Here is a 22,829-nt window from a genome sequence, read left to right on the forward strand (position 1 = left end):
ATGCCGTCTTCTAACAACTACTTAGACACAGAAAATACAGCTGTGGGTGAGCTCGCCCTTTGTGTGGGACTTTGGGGTCTGGGGCCATGGGAGATAAAATCACGCTGAGGATCTTTGTGGGAACACCTCCCCTCCCCCCCAAGCCACACATGTTATCTGGGGTCTGAGTGGCCCATTTCTTCCCTGGTCCTTCTCAGGTCAAGTCCCCTTAGAGGGCTTTGTGACCCCAGAATGTATACAAATGAGGCAAGTGGTCATTGGTAGAGCAGCATTTGTTAAATGCTTACTGTATGCATGGACCCTCCTGGTCCTAGGACTCTGGCTAGTCAGATTATTCAGGAGATACGTGGTTTCCATGAATCCAATATGTGCGAGTTCCTCTTGCTTGGAAGCCCCTTTATGTGCTAAGTCCTGTTGTCAGAAAGCTTTCTAAGCTCAGGCTCCTTTACCTGCCTCATTAAGCAAGCAAGTGACGGTACCTCCAGGATTCTGAACTCCCCAACACCGCATGAATTAGCTGGACCCCTCAGTGGGTCATAACTGATTCTGCACCTTGTGTGCCTTGGTGGGTGTATGGGTGGGGGGAGGAGTCGGCAGAGGGTCACGTGAGGCGTCCTCACTGGCTGAGAAGTGCGGGCAGGGAAGCAGCGACTGCCCAGGGACCCGGGGGCTGACTGCAGGAGCACCTGGCATGTGGACATGCAGTTATTTTGCTTCAATTTGATAAAACTCCAAAAAGGCTTTTATTTTGTGGCCATTTGCCAGTTACATCTAAAAGCTCATCAGCTGTGCTTGGTGCAAAATAGTTATGATTCAGTGAGGGGTTCAGCCAATTCATGTAGTGTTGGGGAGTCCAGTGAATCCTGGAGGGGGTGCTGAAGTGTCTCGGTCACTGAGCTGCCTTGCTCCTCCTCCTTCCCTTCCACACACATTAGTTTTGGACTTTGTGCCTTGGGCTGTCCTTCTGATTCTTTGGTGGGGGTGGGATGAGGGGGTGGGAGGCTTCCCATTTAGTTTAATCCCAGCCTGGGAGAACCTGCTGGTCCTACAGCAGAGAAGCCGGGTGAGCAGCGCCCTGATGTTAGGCTCGGGAAGACCTGGGCTGGAGTCCAGACCCACTGCTCACTTGCTGTGTGACCTTGACAAGTCACTGCACCTCTCTGAGTTTCATTTCCTCTTGTGCAAAATGTGAAAACTTCCTGCCTCTCAGGGTTGTTGGCAGGAGATTAGAGAGGGTTTGTAAGGAGAGACAATTGTTGTGCCTGGTAGGAATATGGACCTAATAATAGGACTTGGCACGCAGCATGGTGGCTGAGTTACAGACTGGCTGTGGTTGCACGGATCCCACGTGTCAGGCATGTGTCAGGAGATGCTGAGTGTGTACAGCCAGAGCTCCAGCTGATTGGGCACTCCCCCTGCTTTTCCCAGTGTCAGGTGCTTTGACCTTTACCCAGTCTTTTTTAAATGCTGCTGGGAGCATGAAATGATATAATCTGTGAAGTGCAGTGAAAGCCCTGTGATTAAGAGTTTTTTCTTTAAGGGCTGGGGGCATCTCTCCTGGAGGCTCTCTCCCTTCAGCTCCTGGCATAAGCCCATGTGTTTGGAGATGGCCGCTGGCAGGATTGGGCAGGATGCGTCTGGGAAGTCAGGCGGGACTTAATGGAGGGACTGGGACTGGCAAGCAGCACGTGGCTGTGGCAGCAGAGGTAGCTGTGGCAGTGGAGGTGAGGGTGATTGCTCGCTCTCTGCTCAGTAATGGATTTGTTTCCAGTGTTAGGAAGGACAGGGTGGGCACCCAGTTCTGGGGAACAGCCCTAGGTAGAACCCCAACACTTCCGTTGGACTCACCTAGACCAGCCCCTCCCCAGAGTTCAGAATTGCAGGGAGCGGCTGCTGCTTCTACCTTGGGCATGGATCCTGTTGAGGTCTGACATTTGGGTCCCTGAAACAATACATGACCATGTCTTCACTACTTGAAATATTGATACAGCTGCCTAATTCCAAGAGTTCAGAACTGGATTCTTATTTTATTTTTTAATAAAAATTGCTTGAGCTACATCTAGTGGTCTCACCTGGAAATTAAGCTTGGAAAGCTGCTGATTACCTGTCCTGGCTTTGAGCCTCCACCCCTTGGCACCTGGACATGCCATCCCTCCCCCCCCCGACAGACAAAAGCCCAACATCCCTGTTCATCAGAATAAATCGCCTGTGTAGACCACAGGAGGCAAAGCATCAATTGCTTAGGCTCTGCTCTCTCCCTCCCCTCACTTGGAATCCTCCCTCCTCCTCCAGGAAGTTGGCAAGTACCTAGCATGTTGGCAATCAGAGGCAATCACCGGTAGAGAGCTCAGAGAAATTCTCCTGCCCTCAGTGTGCTTCCTTCACAGCATTTTATGATGTTCTTAGCTCCATGTCTTGGATCCTGAGAGAGATTAATCTTCCTCAGCTCAGTGTCCCTGCAGGTTTGGCTGACGTGAGAACTCGGGTCTCCTGTCTCTGCAAGCTAGCAGGACAGAGGAAACTTGTCCCCCTGTCTTGCTGTCTCTGTGCAATCTCTCTGCTCCCTGCCCCTCTGCTCGTGGTCCCCTAAGCGGTTAGCAGAGGTGTATAAAGTGGTCCTGAGTGGCGGGCTGTTCAGACGACCCTTTGCTATTTGATGGAGATGCTCGTCTCACCTCTGTTGGATTCAGCTCTGCCTCCAGCTCCTCCCAGGAGCCTTCCCACCTTGTGCTCCCCAACCCCCTGTGCCTGGTTGCATAGAGCTCCTGCAGGCTTTGCCTTCTCATTAGATTATGCGTTCCTCTAGGTCAGGCACCCTCCTGAGTTCTCTACCCAGTATCGTGTAGGCCTTGCTCAGAAGTGTTTATTTCGTGGATCCAGAGGTGCACACTGGACTGCCCATATGATTTTTCTTTTAAGAACCAAAGGCCATCTCTGTTGTTCACTTCCAGACAAATAGGGGAGAATTTAATAGTTCCTGGTGGAGTGAAGACAATTGAGGCCAATGGACGGATGGTCCTTCCCGGAGGGATTGACGTCAACACGTACCTGCAGAAGCCCTCCCAGGGCATGACCGCGGCTGATGACTTCTTCCAGGGGACCAAGGCGGCCCTGGCGGGCGGGACCACCATGATCAGTGAGTTGCCCCGCTCCCTGCCTTCGCCATAAGGCTGGGGGCTCACTTCTTTACCACCATCATCAGCAACATTGCAAATGCTTTTTTATAAACCAGGCACTTTGCTCAGGGTGTCATTTAATTTATTTTCTCTGCAACCTTGAGATAAAGGCCAATGTTTTACAAAGCAGATATTCTGTGCCGTTGGTGGTACACAAAGTGATTTTATCGGCACTGTGGACATTGAGGAAATACGAATTACTTCAGTGTGTCTTGAAATAAAATAATTAGCACATTATGGATGTTATTGTTTCAGATCAGCACTGGGATTTTTTTAAAGTTGTGAATTGATTTAAAGAAAAGTATTAAATAAAGAATGATATGGATGGTAAGGAATTAAAGCCCCCAGTCTTGAACATGGTATGCTAAAGGCTTGGAACCAGTGGCAAAGGTATTATTGGGACAGCTGGGAAATGGAGGCTCAGCCTAAGTTGGGAAGTAGTTGTATCAGTCAGTATTACTGTCATATTCCTGCCATAGGGCTGCATAACAAACAGTTCCCTGAATCTCAAGCAAAATTTGTTTTTCTTACTTAGCAGACAGTAGGAGCCAGAGATGGGGCTGGGATGTCTTTCCTCTAGACTGACTGAACCTCTGACGGTTCAGGTGGGCCCCATGGGTCTCCCCATCTGGAACCAGTGACTCAACTCAGCCATGGTCTTTTTCATGGTGGATGGCAGGAGTTAAAGAGGGTCTGGCAGAAACTTGCCTCTCCTCTTACCACCTCATCTCTTTAGTTACACACTGTCACCACGCCCATCTTCTGTGGGACAAAAGAAGGGCAGTGTCAAAGCCCAGAGCCAGTAGAAGTACACTCTGCCCACAGTGAACCATGGTGAAGGTGGAGAGGAAGGAAAAATCGTGGACAAGTAATACCATTCTATCACGGTGGTGTCTCTGGGAAGCTAGGAGCTCCCCACACTGCCTGTGCAACCTGACTGATGTTATTTTTTGAATATCTGCTTTTTCTTGGTTGATATTATATAAGTAAGTTTAATGTTCCTGCAACTGTTGGGCTGTCCAACTCCAGGAGGCTGTTGCCTGAGTTGGCTCAGCCCTACCCATCTCTCCCCATCCTAGGAATCCCTTTGCAAGTCCATTTTGTGTGTGGCAGCCACCGTGGGGGGGCTTGAGTGTCTGAGCTTCTCTAGGCCCCTGAACGAGGGGAGCATGGTCCGACTCATGAAGCAGGCACAGCCCTGCTCCCTCTTCCGGAAGGCACTCCTTGTATCTGCTGGTTGGGGAAGTGGGAGGAGTGCAGGCTTGGGACCCAGACAGACTTGGACTTGATCCCAGCTGGCATGATTGGAAACTGAGTTCTTCCCCTCAGCAGTTGCACCACTCTGGCAATGACTTAGCCTCTCTGAGCCTCAGCTTCCTCCTCTGGAACATTGGCTTTATAATATGACCCCCCTTGGGTTTTGGAGAAATATGTGGGATTCTTTAGCACAGGGTGTTGCACATGGTAAGCTCTTTGGAAGCATCAGCTCTGATGGTTCTGAGAGGCGCAGATGGAAGGTCAGGCTTAGTGTCCTGCAGCGGCAAGACAAAGAGCCCTGGACAGGGAGCCAGGATCCTGAAGGTCCCACCTTGCTTTTTCCTCATAACCAGCTATGGGAGGGGCACTAAGGGCCTGTGAAAGCACCAGCAGGCCATAATAAGGGGATGATCTGAGTGGGGCGATGGAGAGAGGCCCTCATTCCCCACCCCATTTCTTCATTCATTCACAAGGGCTGCCCTACACCAGGCACTCCGCAGAATTAGGGGAGAGAATGAATAAAAGCAGATGTGATGCTGGTTCTGAAGGTTTCAGCCTAGTGGGGAGTCACTAATCAGACCTATGCAAGACTCCCAGCTCTAACAAGTGCTGTGCAACAGAGGTGCACAGGACCCTGCACTTAAGGGACAGAGCTGCAGGGAAAGTTCCCCAGAGAAGTGACATTTGCTCAGAGATCTGAGCATGAGTGAGCATTACAGGAGTAAAGAGGAAAGAGGGAGCAGAGCTCCAGGGAGAGGGTGCAGCAAAGGCCAGTGGTGGGAGAACACACTTAAGAGACTGGAAGAAGCCTGTGAGGTAGGGGTGCTGAGACTGAACAGCAGAATGGTGTGAGCTGACACAGGAAAGAGGCCAAGGTCAGAACTTTGGTCTTTTTCACCTGGGCAACAGGCAGTCCTTGAGGGATGTTAAGGAGCATTTTGGGGTTGGAAAGATCATCCTGGCTTCAAAGTGAAGATCAGAAAAGTGGAGGCCAGATTGGATGAGGTGCACCGGTTGGGAGGTGATTGTGGTAGACCAAGTGAGAGATGAGGGCAGCTTGGATTTGCAGGGGAGGTAAAGGGGTATTTAGGAGGTAAATCAACAGCACTTAGTCGCGGATTAGATATGGGGGCACGTGGGGAAGAGGAACTACCAGGGATGACCCACCTGCTTCTGGCTGGTGGAACTGTATGGATGGTGGGTCCTTCACAGCTTGGGGCGGGGTGGGGTGGAGGAGATGAAGATGGGACTGGGATGGGAGGGGGTTAATACAGCATTATGTTTTGAACATTTTGACTTCGAGGAACTTTTGAGTCATTCTAGTATGAGAGGTCAAGGAAACAGCTGGATTAAGATTTCTTTGCTCAGAGGGAGCAGTAGATTTCAACCAGCAGGTTCATAGAATGTTCTAGCTCTTCAAGCAATGAAGAGCTCCATTACTTAAATAGGAAAAAGTCAGAAGGACCTATTGACATGGGAGACTGAGGAAGAATGAGTTTAAGGAAGGAAGGAGTGATTTGCTGTGCCTGTGCCCCCAGGAGGTCAGGTAGAGTGGGCACTGGTGGTGTCCATGAGGTCAGATTAGCAAAGGCTGATGCTTTAGGAGAGATGGGGAAGTGAGTGGGTGTAGGTGAGTGGAGACAACCGCTTACATACCTTTGACTGGGAAGGGTGGATGTGTGGAGAGTAGGGCAGTGGTTAGATGAATATGTAAAGTCAGGTGACTCTCCCTTGGATTCGCTTCGGATTTCAGAATCTGAGAAAGGAATGATGGGGCTAACATCTTCTTGGTGTCTGAGGCTTCCTTTATCTATTATTCTATGCCAAGGGAGGCAGTGTGGACTGTTGGCTAAGAGTTCAAGTTCTTCAGCTGATGGGTCTCTGTTGGAATCTTCTCCCTACAGTTTACTGGTTGAGTGACTTGGGCAAGTTCCTTACCTTCATTGAGCTTCAGTTTCTTCATCCTCAAAATGGGAATGGTTGTGAGGATTGAATGAGTAATTTATGTAAAGCCCTTGTGGTAGTATCTGACATATAGTAAGCTTTCAATAAATAGTTATAATGATGATGATGATCTGGATAAGCCAAAACAGTGATGGTGATGATGATAATGATGAGGAATTGAGATAGTAGGATGACATCACTGCTGATGGTTATGGTAATGACTGCGACAAGATGGCAGTATTGACAGGGATGGTGGTGGGCTAATGATGAGGATATTGTCCTTGATGGTGGAGGTGGTGGTGATAGTGATGATTGAGGGGGATGGTGGTGGCGGTGAAGGCATCTATAATGGTGATGATCATGATGGATGATGATGATGATATTAGTGATTTAATAGTGATGATGGTGGTGGGATAATATGATGGGGACGATGATGATGGTGGTATGGTGATGATGATGGTGGTGGTGATGATGGTTATGATGATGGTGGCGGTGGTGATAGTGATGATGATGGTGGCGGTGTTGATGGTGGTGTTGATGATGATGGTGGTGGTGATGGTGGTGATGATGATGGTGGTGGTGATGATGATGGTGGTGGTGATAGTGGTGGTGATGATGGTGGTGATGATGATGGTGATGGTGGTGATGATGGTGGTGATGATGGTGATGATGGTGGTGATGATGGTGGTGGTAGTGATGATGGTGGTGTGATGATGGTGGTGGTGATGATGGTGGTGGTGATGATGGTGATGATGATAATGGTGGTGGTGGTGGTGGTGATGATGACAGTGGTGGTGGTGATGATGGTGATGATGATGGTGGTGGTAGTGATGGTGGTGGTGATGATGATGGTGGTGGTGATGATGATGGTGGTGGTGATAGTGGTGGTGATGATGGTGGTGATGATGATGGTGGTGGTGATGATGATGGTGGTGGTGATGATGATGGTGGTGTGATGATGGTGGTGGTGATGATGGTGGTGATGATGATGATAATGGTGGTGGTGGTGATGATGATGGTGATGGTGGTGATGATGGTGGTGATGATGGTGGTGATGATGGTGGTGGTGATGATGGTGGTGTGATGATGGTGGTGGTGATGATGATGGTGATGATGATGATAATGGTGGTGGTGGTGATGATGGTGGTGATGATGATGGTGATGGTGGTGATGATGGTGGTGATGATGGTGGTGATGATGGTGGTGGTGATGATGATGGTGGTGTGATGATGGTGGTGGTGATGATGGTGGTGATGATGATGATAATGGTGGTGGTGGTGGTGGTGATGATGACGGTGGTGGTGGTGATGATGGTGATAATGATGGTGGTGGTAGTGATGATGGTGGTGATGATGATGATGGTGGTGGTGATGCAACTGCCACCCTTTGTGAACCCAGAAGATCAGTAAATACTTGTTGGAATAACTTGGGTCCTAAGCACCCTTGAGCATGACACGTATTTTTCTGCTCCAGTTGACCATGTTGTCCCTGAACCTGGGTCCAGCCTGCTGACTGCCTTTGAGAAGTGGCATGAGGCTGCTGACAACAAATCCTGCTGTGACTACTCCCTCCATGTGGATATCACGAGCTGGTATGATGGTGTTCGGGAGGAGCTGGAGGTGCTGGTGCAGGACAAAGGTCAGTTAAAGGCTCAGAATGGAATAGGGTTCTGGTCCCTGGTTCCTTGGTGAATCTAATTGTGTGGATTTAAAAATCCCTTTACCTGCATCTGCTGGGAGCTGGACATGAACTGCATCCTGCTGCAAAAAGGAACGGTGGAAAACAGGCTACTCTTCTTAAGAGCATGTCCTCTTCTGCCTTAAGCTTTTTGGAGGTATCCCCCTGTTCACAGAAGAAGGCCTGATTCCTTTAGCCTGGAAGGCAAGGTCCTACCTTATCTAGCCTCTATTTCCTTTCCTGGCTTATCTCCCTCTACTACCATAAGCACATCTTGGTATTTGTTATCTCGAATGCTATTTCTGACACCTTGTTCATCTCTGGGCCATTGCTCATTCCCTACCAGGAATGTCTTTTCTTCTTCTCTGCCTGTCAAAATCCTACTCTGCTCACCTCCAGCTCCAATGTCACCTCTGATTTCACTGTTGGAATTGCTTCTTTCCTTGAATATCCAAGGCAGCTTACTTGGAACTCTTTTGAAGCACTCTTTCCATGAGTTCTTGCATTTTGGAGCATCGGTTGCTTGTCTGGCTCTTCCATGAAACACTGAGCTGTGTGAAGGAAAGGACTTCCTTCTACACATCTCTGCCTCCCACCTGTGTGCCCCCTGTCTGTGCTCACACCCAATGCCTCTAAATAGTCTCTACCTAGTGTTGACGCTTTACAGTGTGCATTTTACAGCTACTTCAAATGGAGGTGAATTGAACTGAAAACAAAAAGGAAGCAAAGGACATTTGAAGAGAGTGCGTTAGGGCATGAGCTGTCAGTAAGGGAAGGGGTGGGCTGGGAGAAACTTCAGGGGAGATGGCATCAAATAACGGTGCTTTAAGGGGAGCTAGGGTGCTTCTTCAGATTTTGAAATATATATGATACATTTTCTCGTTTAATACAAAAAAGTCAGAAAATGGAGAGAAGGAAAAGAAATGATCTCTTGCCCTACCTCCCCATAGCAATTTACAATTAGTGTTAATGACTGTCCCTTCTAGTCCCTATTGTCTATGAAAATTTTCCTTGTAGATATGCCATTGCTGTTATTTGGAATCCTCTTTTTTCACTTCACAGTTTAGAGTAGTCATTACTCTTCATTAATAAATTTTTAATGGCTTGTAATGTGTAATGCGGTGGTTCCTTTGCTTAGCTATTTTCTTTTTATTGGGTGTTTAGGGCTTCTATTTGTTTTGTTATATATCATATTATGGTGAACATCTTTGTATATAAACACTGGCTTTCATTTCTGATTTCCAGAAAGGTATGTTCTAGGTCAAAGGTTTTAACATTTTTCAAGTTTTTAGGCGTACACATGGGTTTTAAATATCTAACTAGCTTAAAACTTTGATATCGGTTTTGAAATTAGTACATGTATGTTGAAAAAAGAAGTGTCTAAAGCAAAAAGTGTAATTTGGTTTTTGTTTTCCAGCTATTTTTCTTATTTGTAAATATATATACAGATTTTTAAAAAAATGTATAGACATTTCCTATTTGTATACATACACTCACATATATATATCTACTATACATATAAGTTTTACATAAATGGAATCACAATATGCATAATATTTTTCAGTATGCTTTGTTTTCATTCAACGCTATGTCATGGACAACCAGGCCTCTCCCCTTAGCAGCTGTGTGACCTTGGGCCATTCATTTGACCTCTCTGTGCCTCAGTTTCCTCACTCGGAAAAGGAGGTAATAAAAAGGTTGTCACAAAGATCAAATGAGAAGCTACATGAAAAGTTCTTATCACTGTGCCTGGCCTGTGCTAAGAACTTGTTTTCGTTTGCTAAAGCTGATGAAATGCAATAGACCAGAAATGGGTTGGCTTATACAATGGGGATTTAGTAGCATACAATTTACAGTTCTTAGGCTGTGAAAATGTCCAAATCAAAGCATTAGTAGGATGATTCCTGGACTCTGAAGGTGAGCTCCTGATGAACTTGGGTTCCTCTGTCACATGGGAAGGCACATGGCCAGTGTATTCTAGTTTTTCTTTCCCATGTTTTGTTGCTTCCAGCTTCTGGCTTCAGTGGCTTCCTCTTTGGGTTTTCTGTGTCCTCTTTAGCTTCTACCTGTCTCCCTTCGCTTCTCGTGGGGCTTTTTTTTCTGTGAGCTTCTCTTGGGCTCTCTGTGTGTCCTTTACCCTCTTACAAAGGACTCTTGTAAGAGAATTAAGACCCACCTTGAGTGAGGTGGGTCACATTTCAATTGCTCAAGGGGAAACCTAGGGAAACACCGATGGTGACGCATCCTTGAAGAACCCCTTCCTCACCCCCCAGCCAGCCCACAGCTGGATCCGTGGCCCTGCCTGCTCCATAGCTCCAGCCCTTCCGTGGGTCTCTGTCCTGCAGCCCTTCCCTGGTCGAGACTTTTTATTATGTCCCATTCGGACACCCATGTCAACCTTGTAGGCCATCTCTGCCTCCATGCTCACCCCCTCCAAGCCTCTCACCCACAGCCACACATTGCCTTAAAATAGACAATCAGTCACCTGCAACTCCTCCAGCAGATAAATTCCAAGTTGTTCTTGGCTAAATTCTAAGTTGCCCTCGTGGCTTGCATGGACCTTTTCCTTGCCCACCCCCCTCCCAGATTCATCTCATGTCTGGCCCCTCGTACCCAGCACTCCTGAACCCCCATGTCCTTTAAATTGTCTCTTGCTTTCAGATAATTATCTTCCTGCTTCTTAGTCTTCCATTTGTGGTTGAGGTACACCTTCCTCCAGGAAGCTTTCCCTGATACCCCCACCCAGACTGAGTGTCCTATACCCCCATACATCCCCATTCTTTTTCACAGAAAGTCATCTTTGCCTGTTTCCTTGTTGAGATTTGCCCCCTGACCCAAGGGCAGGGACTTGCTGTCTTCCTCATAGTTGCATGGATGTTGCCTGCACAGGTGAAAGATGCCCCACATATTTGTGGGCTGGCATTGATTTCCTGGAAGATGCTTTTATTGAGTTCTGTATTCCAAATACTTACATGTGCCTGACCTAGAATAGATTCTCAGTAAATGTTTAAAGCATTGACTGAATACATGAGGGGAGGGAGGGAGAGAAATGGGAAGCAAGGGACATGCCTGATTTCTTGTATCCTAGGAATTTTAGTGCATCTCTGGGTTAGAAGGGCTGGCCCAGGAATTGTGAGGGTTGTCACGATTGTGTTATAAAATCAGGTGTAGAGGGTTTTCTGGACGGGAAATCAGTTCAGAGCTCATTCAGCCACTCCCTGTCTTTTTAGAGATGGGAAACGGAAGTCCAGAGAGGGTTAATAACTCCCCCAGTGTCACACAGCAGCAGGCTTTCCTAAGAGCTGTAGCTAGCAAGCCCTTTCCGTGTCTCTCAAGGTAGACCAAGGAAGGAAGCAAAAGCCGGTGTCCTTGTGTCAGGGCACAGGCTTAGCGGGAGGGGCTCAGGCTGGGTTTCAGCACCCTGGGGAGCTCCCTGCGCTCGGAGATCTTCTGTAGGGCGCAGCCTGCAGCTTGGCAAAGTGCCGCCCGGTTTTGGAGCACCTTCCTGCAGGAGTTCTCTCTAATGTATTTAGGCTGGCAGAGCCCAGGTATGCAGTGTAGTTCCAGAACCAAGCTCAGAGATCCAGCATTCACTACACAAATCAGTTCTTACATGGATTATTCCCTGGGTTATTTTAGAAATCTTAAAATAGAAGAAGTTATTCTAAGGCAGACTGCTGCCAGGGCAGTGCGTGGATTTGGCAGGGGAGAATGGCTGTCTCTTGGGATGGGATTTAGGATAAACCACTGGGAGGCGAGCCCTGCTTGTGACCTCTAAACCACAGACCCCGAACTCTATTCATAATAATTATAGGTTTTGTTGGATGTGTTGGCAGCATTTCAGTCTCGAAATAGAGACTTTGATATAGAAACTACTGAAAAGAGGAGGAAAAAAGAAGCTGTGGGGTGGCAGAAGTTCACGTTGACATAGATTCGAGGACTGGGGAAATAGAGTCTGCTTCTTGATGGGGATTGCTGCAAACACTTTATGAACTTTTGAAATTTCTCAGCCTGTTCTAATTTCCTCCTGGCACCTATCTCTACCTAAAATTATCTTATCTTATTTTTTGCTTGCTTATTGCTTGCCATCCCTGCCAGCTGTAGAGAGGAACCTCCTACCACAAATAGCTGAATCTCTAGGTTTTAGAATGCTGCTTCACACATAGTAAGTACTCAGGAAATATCTGATGAATGAGAAAATAAGTACTCCATGAAGGAATTGGGGTCCACTAAGTTTGGTAAGTACTCCTTACTTATTCTCTTCTGCAATATTCTTTTTTTTTTTTTTTTTTTTTTAAAGAAAGAGGGAGGAAGGGAAGGAAAGACAGAGAGAAGGAAGGAAGGATGGAAGGAAGGAAGGGAGGAAGAAAGGGAGACATCTTTAAACATTTTCTTGTTTTATTATATTTTGTTTGTTTGTTTGTTTCTTACATGGGCTGGGGCCGGGAATCGAACCGGGGTCCTCCGGCATAGCAGGCAAGCACTCTTGCCCGCTGAGCCACCGCGGCCCGCCCCATTCTGCAATATTCTTAATGCACATTACCAGAAGCCCTGCAAGTAAACAAACCTGCTTATGGTTGATGAATTAAATTTTTCTTCATCCAGTCTAGAGGTCCACATCCTGGGTTTGATGGTAAACCACAGGATCCCTCCAGGGCTGAGCTTAGCAAAATGAAGCACATTTTCTTGAGTGACAACAGGCGTGTACCTGAGGAGCCCAGGTCCGCGAGGGTCTCCCTCTGTGCCCATCTCTCCTTGTCACTTTGAGCCAGCTGTGTTTGCACTTCCCACTCTAGACTTGCGTTCTCTTCTTCCCTATCCCCTGGGGTGGAATGCAGCAGCCTGTCTGGGTCTGTATCGCCTCTGCTTTGAAGACCAGCAGGTGTCCTTGGGTATCGGGTGGACCCAGCCTCACATCTGGTCCACACTTGCATCTGCCAGGTGCTTTGGACCCACCATCTGGGGCCTGGGGTCACGTCGTATCTTGGCTGCTCCTGGTTACTGAATGGATAGGGGAAGAGGGAAGAGGAACGCTGCTAGATAACGTGAGAATGTTCCGAGAGTGGGAGGGCAGTGGGAGTGGCCTCACAGCTGCCTTAGTTTTCCAGGCGCCTGTGACATATTCCAGATTATGAACTGGCTTAACCACAGGAATTTATTGGCTCATCGTTTTGGAGGCTAGACTTTTGTCATGAAGATGTTGGCAAGACCATGCTTTCTCCCCGAAGTCTGTAGCTTCCGGTGCTGACCTGCTACCGTTCTTGGGGCATCTTAGTTTGCATCTCTGCCTCCTGTCATCTGGCAGTCTCTTTCTCCTGTGTGACCTCTCTGACTTCTGTTTTTTCCTGTTTACCTCCAAATTTCTTCTAGTTGTAAGGCCTCCAGTCATATAGATTAAGGTGCACTCTGAGTTTGGCCACCGTACTAACTACATTGTCAAAAGATGTCTTATTTCTAAATGGTTCACACCCATGGCAACATGAGTCCAGAGTCAGACATGTCTTTTGTGGAAGAACTTGAGTCAATTGCAGCAGCCTACTCTCTGGGCTCCCAAAAGACATTTTCTTCCCATATGCAAAATGCACTCACCCCACTGCAAAATCCCAAAAGCCTCGAGCCATTTTAGTAACTACTCTGAGTCCAAAGTCTCATCAAAATCTATGAACATGGCCCATCTTGGGGCAAAATTCCTCTGTCTGTGGACCTGTGAAACCCAGAAATGAGTTATTTGCTTCCAAAATAGAATAGCGGGACAGGTATAGGATAGATATTCCCATTCCCAAAAGGAGAAATTGGAAGGAAAACAGGGATCATGGGTACCAAACAAATCTGAACCCCAGCAGGGCGGACCACTAGGCTCCACGGCCTGAGAGTCTACTCAGCGATGCTTTGTTCTGTGAGGCTGCTGGAGAGGCAGCCTCACCCTCTGCAGGTGCTGGGGCAGCAGCCACACTCTCCCTGGACACCTGGGGTCGGCCCCACCCTCTCTGAGCATGACGGTGGTAGCCAGGCTTTCCATGAATGCTGGGGCATGGGCCCCGACCCATTCTAAGCATTGGGCTGCTGGCCGCAGTCTCCCCTAACAGGAGGAGGGGAGGCCGGCCCTCCACACACTGAGGCAGAAGCCCCCTGCTGTTTGCCGGGCGAGGCCTCTTGGGTTCAGACCTCTGCTCCCGTGCCTCTGGCCTTGGAGTCATTTTTCCTTTGTTTTGTTCCACTTCTCTCGCTTTTAGTCCAGATTGACGGTGCTGCTGCTCATACAGAATTCTCAAAACCTTGTTAGTTTTGCATCCAGTTCAAGAGGGTCCAAAGAGCCCTCCTGGAAAATGCATTTCCAATTCTAACTTTCTCCAAGGTGTATGGCCAGATCCAGGAGTCAGATGTTGAATCTCCTTAGCACAGGGCGGTTCAGCCACATGCTTTGCACAGAGCTCCATTCTTTGGGAACTCACTTCCCAAAGCTCAGAGATGGCCCTGATGGGGCGTCTCACAGCACCGTCCAGGTAGGCCAAGAATTTCCCAAATCATCAGTTTCTGGTTCCTTTGTGCATAAAAGTTCAGTCCTCAGTTAATCCCTTTCCTCTCCCAGTTTGCTATAAGCTGCAAGGCGAAGCCAGGTCACACATTCCACAGTTAGCTTTGACACCTCCTCAGTTTAATATCTTAGTTCATTGTTTACAAGTTCTGCATTCCATCTGACATCAGAACACAATTTTGTCAAGTTTTTCTCTTAGCTTTGTAACGGAGATCACTTTTTCTCCAGATTCCAGTTCATCACTTTCTTCCAAGGCCTCGCTGGAAACACATTTAATTCCATATTTCTGCAAACATTCTGTCCATAATGATTTTATATTCTTTAGGACAATAGAAGCTTTCTCTACAGCTTTTCACTGCTATCTAGGCTTTTTCCATCAAGCGCCTTGAAATTTTTCCGGCCTCTCCCCGTTACCCAATTCCAAAGCTACTTCTGCCTTTTTAGATACTCCTAACAGCAAAACCCCCTCTCAGTACCCCAAACTGCCTTAGTTTCCCAGGGCTGTTGTTACAAATCCCACATTATGGGTTGACTTAACAACAGGAATTGACTGACTCATGACTTCAGAGGCAAGAATTTCAAAATAAAGGTCTCAGCAAGCCCATGATTTCTCCCCAAAGGCTGGAGTGTTGTGCTACTGGTTTATGCCCATTTTTGGGGTGCATTGGCCTGTATCTCGGTCTCCATCCTGTGGTAACCTCTCTCTCCTCTCTGGCTTCTTCTGACTGTGCCTGAGTTTCCTCTTTATAAAGCCTCCAGCCATACAGATTAAAGCCCACCTTGATTCAGTTTGGCCGATCCTTAATTAATAATAATATACTCAAAACATTCTATTTACAAATGAGTTCACAGCCCCTGGGATGCACATGAAGACGTGACCATCTCTTTTGTGGGGTACATGATTCAATACCCAGTAACAACCCTAGGAATTCAATACAATCCCATAGATCTAGAACATTCTTAGAGAAGAACTGAGATCACAGCATTTGTGAATTTAGGAGGGTTTGTGAGTATTAGGGCTCACCGTATTTCCATGATGATTTACTGCTTATAATAGAATTACCAGGGCAAGTGACATGAGGACATTGAAAACTCCTGATATGTATTGCTAAATTATTTTTCTAAGCAGTTGCACTTACATTTTCATCATTACCTGCCATGTAAGAGGCAGCATTGAACAGCATATTTTAAAATATAGCACTATATTGACATTTTAATTTGAATTATTTTGATTATAAAAAAAACAAAGTCTTTTTCCTATCTTTATTTTTAGCTGTTTACTTTTTTCTTAAATGGTTTGAAATCATGGTTTGCCTTTGTCTTTTGCTTCTTTGCTTTTAATTTTTTTATTATAAAATAAAAGGCAGATACAGAAAACCAGACAATTAAATATTTGGCTCCATGAATTACTATAGGGTGTATCCCACTCAAGTCAGGGAACAGAACTTTGCTAGTCCCTTGTATGGGTCCTTTGGAATTATAACTCTCTCACTCCACCCCACTTTCTGGTGTTTTAGAAATAGAATTATTTTTAACTACTGTAAAATTTTTGGCAGTATATTTTTCATATCGGTTGTTTGCTTTTTATTTTGAGTTTGTAAAATTAATTTACAGAAAGTTTCCCTTAATAAGTTGTAACTGTTATAACTTTTCACACTAGCTTCTAATCTGAGAGCTCTTCACTCTCTCCCCATTCCCACCCATCCCCCAGGGAACCGGTTCTTGGATATACTAATTAATTCTGCTATGTTTCTGTTTCCTCATTCATTATTTCTGCTCTTATCTGTCTTTTTAACTTCTGATTTCTGATGAACTTCATTTAGTTCTTTAGAAGTTTCTTGTTGTAGAAACTTACTTGGTTTATATATCCCTCTCCTCCCCTTTAAAAAATAGGAAAGCATTTAAGGCTATGAATTTACCTCTTACGATGAGTGTACCTGTTTACTCATTGCTATTTCTTCTGTCTGTATGTACTTCTGTTTGTTTTTGTACCACAGACACATTTAAAGAGTTTTTTTCTTTATTGAAAAGATAATACCTGTTATGTGGCATTATTTTTGTTTCAGTCTATTTGTTTAGTCAGAGACATATTTTATGCTGATTTCTGAGTAGAATTTTATCTTTTAACTTCTGATCTTTTGGAGAAAATGTCTGTTGTTGTTGCCAGGGTTTTCTACACATAGAGATTTTCCACTTGTCTTCACTATTGCTTGTACCTTACTCGGTATAAAAGGCTCTTCCATTCCATTTAATATATTTACATTAAATTCCTCTTTTCCTAATCTAAATATTTCATGAGTCCATCAACAAACATCCCGAAGCCCATGTTATGGGTGGGAAAACAAAATAACATATACAGTGTGGTCCCCGTCCCCAAGCAATCTGAAGGCAAACCAGAGAAATCTCTCCCCAACTCCTCTGCTTCCTGCAGCCTGAAAATTCATTTCAACTTTTTGAGTTCCCCACACTCCACTTTCTCTTCATCCCTGCTTTTCCCACCTTGGCTTAGAGCCTCGGTGTGTCTGTCCTGTTCCCTTTGCCTTTGGCAGCCTCCTAGCTCTGTCCATTCCTCCTTGCCTTTCTATTAGCCCAGCCTCCACACTGCTGCCAGAGAAGGCTCTGTGCCACACAGGACGCACACAGCTCATCGTGCCACGTCCCTGCTTTAAAGGCACATGCTTGCTTTGCTTCAGCCACAGGCCCTCTTCCCGTGAGTGGACACCCATCCATGCCTGTTCACGTCTCTGCCAGGATAATCCTCCTCCTCCTCCTTGTTCTCCACCTCCTTCTCCTCCTCTTCTTCTTCTTCCTCCTCCTCCTCCTTCTTCTCCTTCTCTTCCGCCTCCTCCTCCTCCTTTTCCTTCTCTGCTGCCTCCTCCTCTTTCTCCTTGTTCAGATCCAGCGTAGGAGCGACCTCCCTGGATGCCTCCTCTGGCCCTTGTGCAGCCTGCAGGCGGGGCTGGGCGCCCCCACCATCAATGCCGACAGCCCCCTGGGCTCCCTGTGCCCGAGTGGTCGCCACACCCCACTGTGGTCATTGGCATTCTAGAGAGACCTGCTTATTTCTCTCTCAAACACATTTTTCTATTCTGATTTTTATCTTGAAACAGGAGTCAATTCCTTCCAAGTCTACATGGCCTACAAGGACCTCTACCAGATGTCTGATAGCCAGGTACAGCTGCACCCACGCTCTCCCCACCGCCCGGGTGGGAATGGGCCCGCTTTGCACGGCCAAAGTGGCATGGGCGAGGGCAAGCCTGCAAGCTGGGCCCGGGCGCCCTGGCTCACACCTGGGCTCTCCCACTGAATTGCAGGGTGGTCTTTTGCCGGTCCCTGGTCCTTCATGTTTTCCCTGACCCTGAGAGTGGGGTGGGTGAGCCCTGACATGGCCTTGCCCAAACCCACTCACCCTCGAATCATCTCAGGAGCTCATCAAGAAGACAGATTCTTAGGTCCCAGCACAGACACCCGGCGTGGGGCTTGGAGCCAGCCCTTCCTTGGAGCTCCACCATTGATTCCACCATTCCAGCCAGGTCCGGACTCGTCCCCTTAGCGTTGACACTTAATGGGTGGCTGCTCTCCTTTGACCCGATCACGGAGCACTAGGCGAGCACTTCCCTCCTCCACTTTCTCATCTGTGAGATGTTATGAAATTGCTGGCCCTGCCAGCTTCAAGCTCTGCTCATGTGGATGAGATGAGATGAAGCTGGAAATTGTTCTCCAGGTCTGGGGAGTCAGTGCTTATTGGGTACCTAGTCTCCTTATTCCTGGACTTCAAGATTTGTTTGGTTATCCTTGCTTCCTGCTGTCTGCTTGTTGGGAGGGCTCTGTAGTGTGCTTACGGAGGGGATGGAGGCTGCAGCCCGATGACCTGGCTGCAAGCCTGTGTGCCAGCTGCTTACTGTGCAGCCCGGGGCAGCTCTCCTAACCCCTCTGTGCTGTAGCATTCCCATCGATGTGGGAGCCCCTCATAGCACCTGCTGCACAGAGACTGTCAGGAGGATTCAATGAATTAATGCAGGCAAAGCTCTGGGTTAGTGCCTGGCTATGGCAAGTGCTCTGTGGGTGTCACTAAGCTGTCACCACCAACATGAACGATCGGACCAGCACTGATATCCTGCCTTCCCCAAGTGACACTTGGGGCCATAGAAAGTAACTTACCCAAAGATGCCACGGAGGCCTTTGGAGCAGTGAGCAAAGGGCTTTTGAAAGCTGAAAATCGGTTTTATTACATGGAAAACCTAGAACGTGGCACTCCAGTCTAATTGCAGTCAGTGCCTGTTCTGTTCTGAGGCCCTGGGGATAGAAAGAATCGAACAGTCCCGAGTGTGGGCTTGTGCCTGGCACTGCCTCCCCACCTGCATCTGCAACGGAGAATAGGGGTAGGATTCAAGTGGCCCAGGGAGAGAACACGGAGGCTGGTTGATGCTCAGGTGCAAATGTCCCATGGCAGATTCTCGGGTGGGAAGCAGGCATCAGGCTCTAGGCATGGCTGAGATTGAGTAAAGAGGCTGACGCTCGGTGTGGTACATAGTATGTGAGTATTGCAGTTACTAGTTTTTCCCTCCCCCTCTGCCACCATGGTCTATAAAAGTACACAGGATAAAATGATACCGAGATGCACCCATTCCCCATGGTACACTGGTGTCTGTGGCACAGCACTGGCTTAGCAGGGTCAGTCGCGTAATACAATGTGAAACTAAAAGTGACTGAATACTAGCTGTCACTGCCTACAGCTCCCTAGGCACAAAGCCAAAGAGAAGGCCCTCTGAAGGCACCAAGCCAGCAGGAGGGGCAAAGAGGCACCACGGCTGAGGGCACAGCCTTGCCATGGTATGGCTGTGATGGGTACCGCCGCCCCCAGCCCCTGTCCCCAGCCTCCTGCTTCGGGTTTGCAAGGTGTCGGGCCCAGGGGGAGAGTCTTCCCCAGTCTGAATGTTGCTGAGCATTGCACTCCATCGATACAAATGCAGCGGCCACACTGTGAACCCAGAGGCGGGCAGGCAGATGAGGGCGTGCAGGGACAGAGCCGAGCACATCGGTGCACAGGATGTGGTGATTTTAATCTGACGCCAGTGCCTCATGCTTCCTCAGCTCTATGAAGCCTTCACCGTTCTGAAGGGGCTGGGAGCCGTGATCCTGGTCCACGCGGAAAACGGAGACCTGATAGCTCAGGTGAGTTGCGTGACTCCTCACCCCTTCCACCTGAGATGGTCGTTCTTGCTGGGAAGGGAGCAATAAAGGGGGCGGGGGGCTGCTGATTAGGGAGGGTCAAGCCAAGAAGTGGACATCATATCAGGCACCCCAAGGTGGGAGGTGCCCCCACGCTGCCTCTTGGATCTCAGTTTTCTCATCTGTACAATGGGGTCATCATCGCTTCCTTGTGAACGTCAAAGGATTTATTGGAGGGGCAGATAAAGAGCTGACTAAAAACGCTTTGCAAACCCGGGGTACACCAGAGGCAATGCACGTGGAAGCTGGGGTTGCCCCTTGTTGTTGGGGAATTGTGGGGCACCATGGACGGAGGCAGCAGGCACTCCATCCCACGCCCGCCTCCATCTCCCAGCCGTGACTTCACCCACAGAGGCTCTCGTCCTTTCTCTATAAATGCCTTCCTTGCAGTGTCACGAGGATTACACGGCATCTGTGTGTGACATGCAACAGCTGACAGGTACTAGGCCAGAGGCAGGCACGGGTCAGATGTATGGACACTTAGTGACCAGTTTGAGGGTGGGATGGAGGATTTGATGGGAAGAGAAGAAAGGGTGATCAGCTAGAGAAGGGACCTCCTCATTTCTCGTGAGAAATTGAGGAGCTAGAGATGGGGGAGGTGAGAGGAGGGAGCACAAGCCACAGGGCTCATTGAGGGGGGGGGGCTGGGGAATGCAGCCTGGCCCCTACCTGGGCTCTGATATGGCCCTGGATGATAATGCCACATGTCCAGATCAGGGATACAGGAGGAGATTTGGAAGCATCATTAGAAGTAGCTGATGCCAGGCAGGCTGAGGAGGTCTTGACATCCATAGCCACTCCATGAGGGAGATACAGTCTTTCCTTTTTTAGAGTGGGGGAGTGACTTACTCACCATTACCTGGGGTGGCAGCCCTGGTCCACTAGTTCCAGAGCCTGGTGGAGCACAGCATGAGGGCCAAGGGTTTAACTCTCAGGGTTAAACTCCTGACTTGACTTCTTACTGCCTGTGTCCTTGCAAATTATCTATAGAATGAAACTCTTTCAAAAATAAAAAGTAAAAATGCAAAACAGTGCCTCAGTTCCACCCCACAGCCCTTTCGGGCTCATTGGTAGCAAGTCTCAAAGTCCTGCCCACATTCAAGGAGCAAAGTTTCTCCAAGAACGGGGTGCCAGGAAGTGGGGTTCATTGGAGGCCATCCCTAGTCCCCATGATGCATGTCTTTCCTCCGTGCAAAGTACATTCAACTGTCCCGAGGTCCACGTGTTTCCTCTCGTTGCGGCAGTAGTTCCAGGTGCAGAGCTCGTCGTCTGAGTCAGGTCTCAGTGTAGCTCAGGTGTCCTTTCAGTCTAGCTCCGTAAAGCTAAAGAGGTGGCTCTGTCTCCCCCACACAGCACACACGGAGGGACGGGTAGGCTATAACTGCCATGGGTATTCCTGTTCCAAAGGGGAGAAAGGAAGGCGTGAAGAATTCCTTCGTCTAGAGCAGTTCTGAAATCCAGCTGGGCAGAGAGAGGATGGCGGTTCCTTGAATAGGTCTCAACGCCTGAGAACAATTCTCCATAGCTCTCAGCTCCAGCTTCTGCACTTTTGGTTCCATCCTATGCATCATGCTTCCTTCTCCGTGAAGGGTAGCAGGCATTTGCTGCTGAATAACTTTCTAGGCCTGCTCCCTGCCCCTAGAGATCAGAGGGGTCCAACGGCCTCTTTTCATTTGGTGCCATCTCTGTCCTTATGGTCCTAGTGGGCAGTGTCTTGCTCAAGTAATTCTCCCCAAAACTTCGTGGGTCTCCTGTGACTCTCACTGGAAGTCACTCCTTTTAGACAAAGGTCATGCCCACACATTCCCTCCAGGTAAGCCCTCCTGCATCTCGGTGAGGGAGCTGAGGGACGGTGCCCTTAAGCTTCTGGGAAGCAGTTCTGTTCATTTGTCAGGGCCGTGGGGCACCCCCCAAATCTCTCATGCCCTGAATACCCTGATGCACCATCTTCATCTCCATCTCTCTAAGCTCCTAACAAAAGGTCATTGAGTCACACCCTTGACTCTATCCCTAGATAACTATTTCCTGGCAGTGTCCTACTTTTGAAATTTGCTCAGAAGTCATTTCTAAATTTTACCATCTTTTGTCCTTTGAAGAGACTGAGAAATTTCAACATCATCAAGCCCTGTTTCCTGTGTGTTTCCCAGCCCACCCCTGACTTTATTTCCCCCTTGCTGCCTTTCAAACAACCAGTGAGAAGAAACCAGGCAGCCCTGACAGTGACTCGCTGAGTGGTCTCCTTGACTAGAGGCCCATTTCTCACTTTCTGCAGAACTGCAGGTGACAGCGCCGCTCAGGCTTCTGCCATGACATGCGAGGACCCTTGCTGGCTCCCATCCTGTCACGGGCTACAGTGGAGGTACCAGTGGAGCCCGGTCATCTCGAGGCACAGCTGGGGAGGAGCTGTCTCTTAGCTCACTCATGTGGCTGTGCCCAGGGCTCAGTCCCCCCTAAGCTGCTGGACCGAGGGATCTGTCGGTGAAGAGAACTGACAGTAGGTAGGAATAGAATCTCTGGGTTGTAGGGTGTGTGTTTATTCCGCTTCAGGAGTCCCTGCTAACCCTTTCCACAGTGCACCCATTTACTCTTCCAACTGGCACTGCTGGAGAACCCAGCTTGGTGCTCAGTTCTTGAGTTTTATGTCAGGGGCTTCTTAGGTTTCCCCATGATCAATTTAGAACTTCACTTTCTCAGCACCCGTAGGCCAGTTCTCAGTTGTCTGTCTGCTTTCTAGCTTCAAAAATTTTGTTTCTCACCATAAGTCCATGGAACCTTGTGTGGGACATGAGATTTTGTTGGTTTGTCCAGAGTGATGCCCCAATAAATCCCAGAGTGATTTGATCAGTGAATAAAAAAATATTTGCAAAAAAAAAAATTTTTTTTTTATTAACGGAAAAAGAAAAAAAGAAATTAACCCAACATTTAGAAATCATACCATTCTACATATGCAATCAGTAATTCTTAACATCATCACATAGATGCATGATCATCGTTTCTTAGTACATTTG

At 48.0% G+C, this 22,829-nt stretch overlaps 1 protein-coding gene across 2 annotated transcripts in view; it reads left to right on the forward strand.

Moving 5' to 3' along the window:
* Nucleotides 1-22,829, forward strand: part of CRMP1 (collapsin response mediator protein 1) — an 80,251-nt gene that overhangs the window by 35,265 nt on the left and 22,157 nt on the right. For both annotated transcript variants that reach the window (XR_013165699.1, XM_077136364.1), the window contains exons 3-6: nt 2,952-3,136; nt 7,851-8,015; nt 17,700-17,761; nt 19,684-19,764. Coding sequence is in view for 1 of the 2 variants with exons in the window: in XM_077136364.1 (XP_076992479.1) it covers nt 2,952-3,136; nt 7,851-8,015; nt 17,700-17,761; nt 19,684-19,764 (493 nt within the window). In the remaining variant the exon portion in view is untranslated. The remainder of the gene's footprint in view (nt 1-2,951; nt 3,137-7,850; nt 8,016-17,699; nt 17,762-19,683; nt 19,765-22,829) is intronic.

This window comes from Tamandua tetradactyla, chromosome 19, assembly GCF_023851605.1.
Source record: "Tamandua tetradactyla isolate mTamTet1 chromosome 19, mTamTet1.pri, whole genome shotgun sequence".
NCBI lineage: Eukaryota > Metazoa > Chordata > Mammalia > Pilosa > Myrmecophagidae > Tamandua > Tamandua tetradactyla.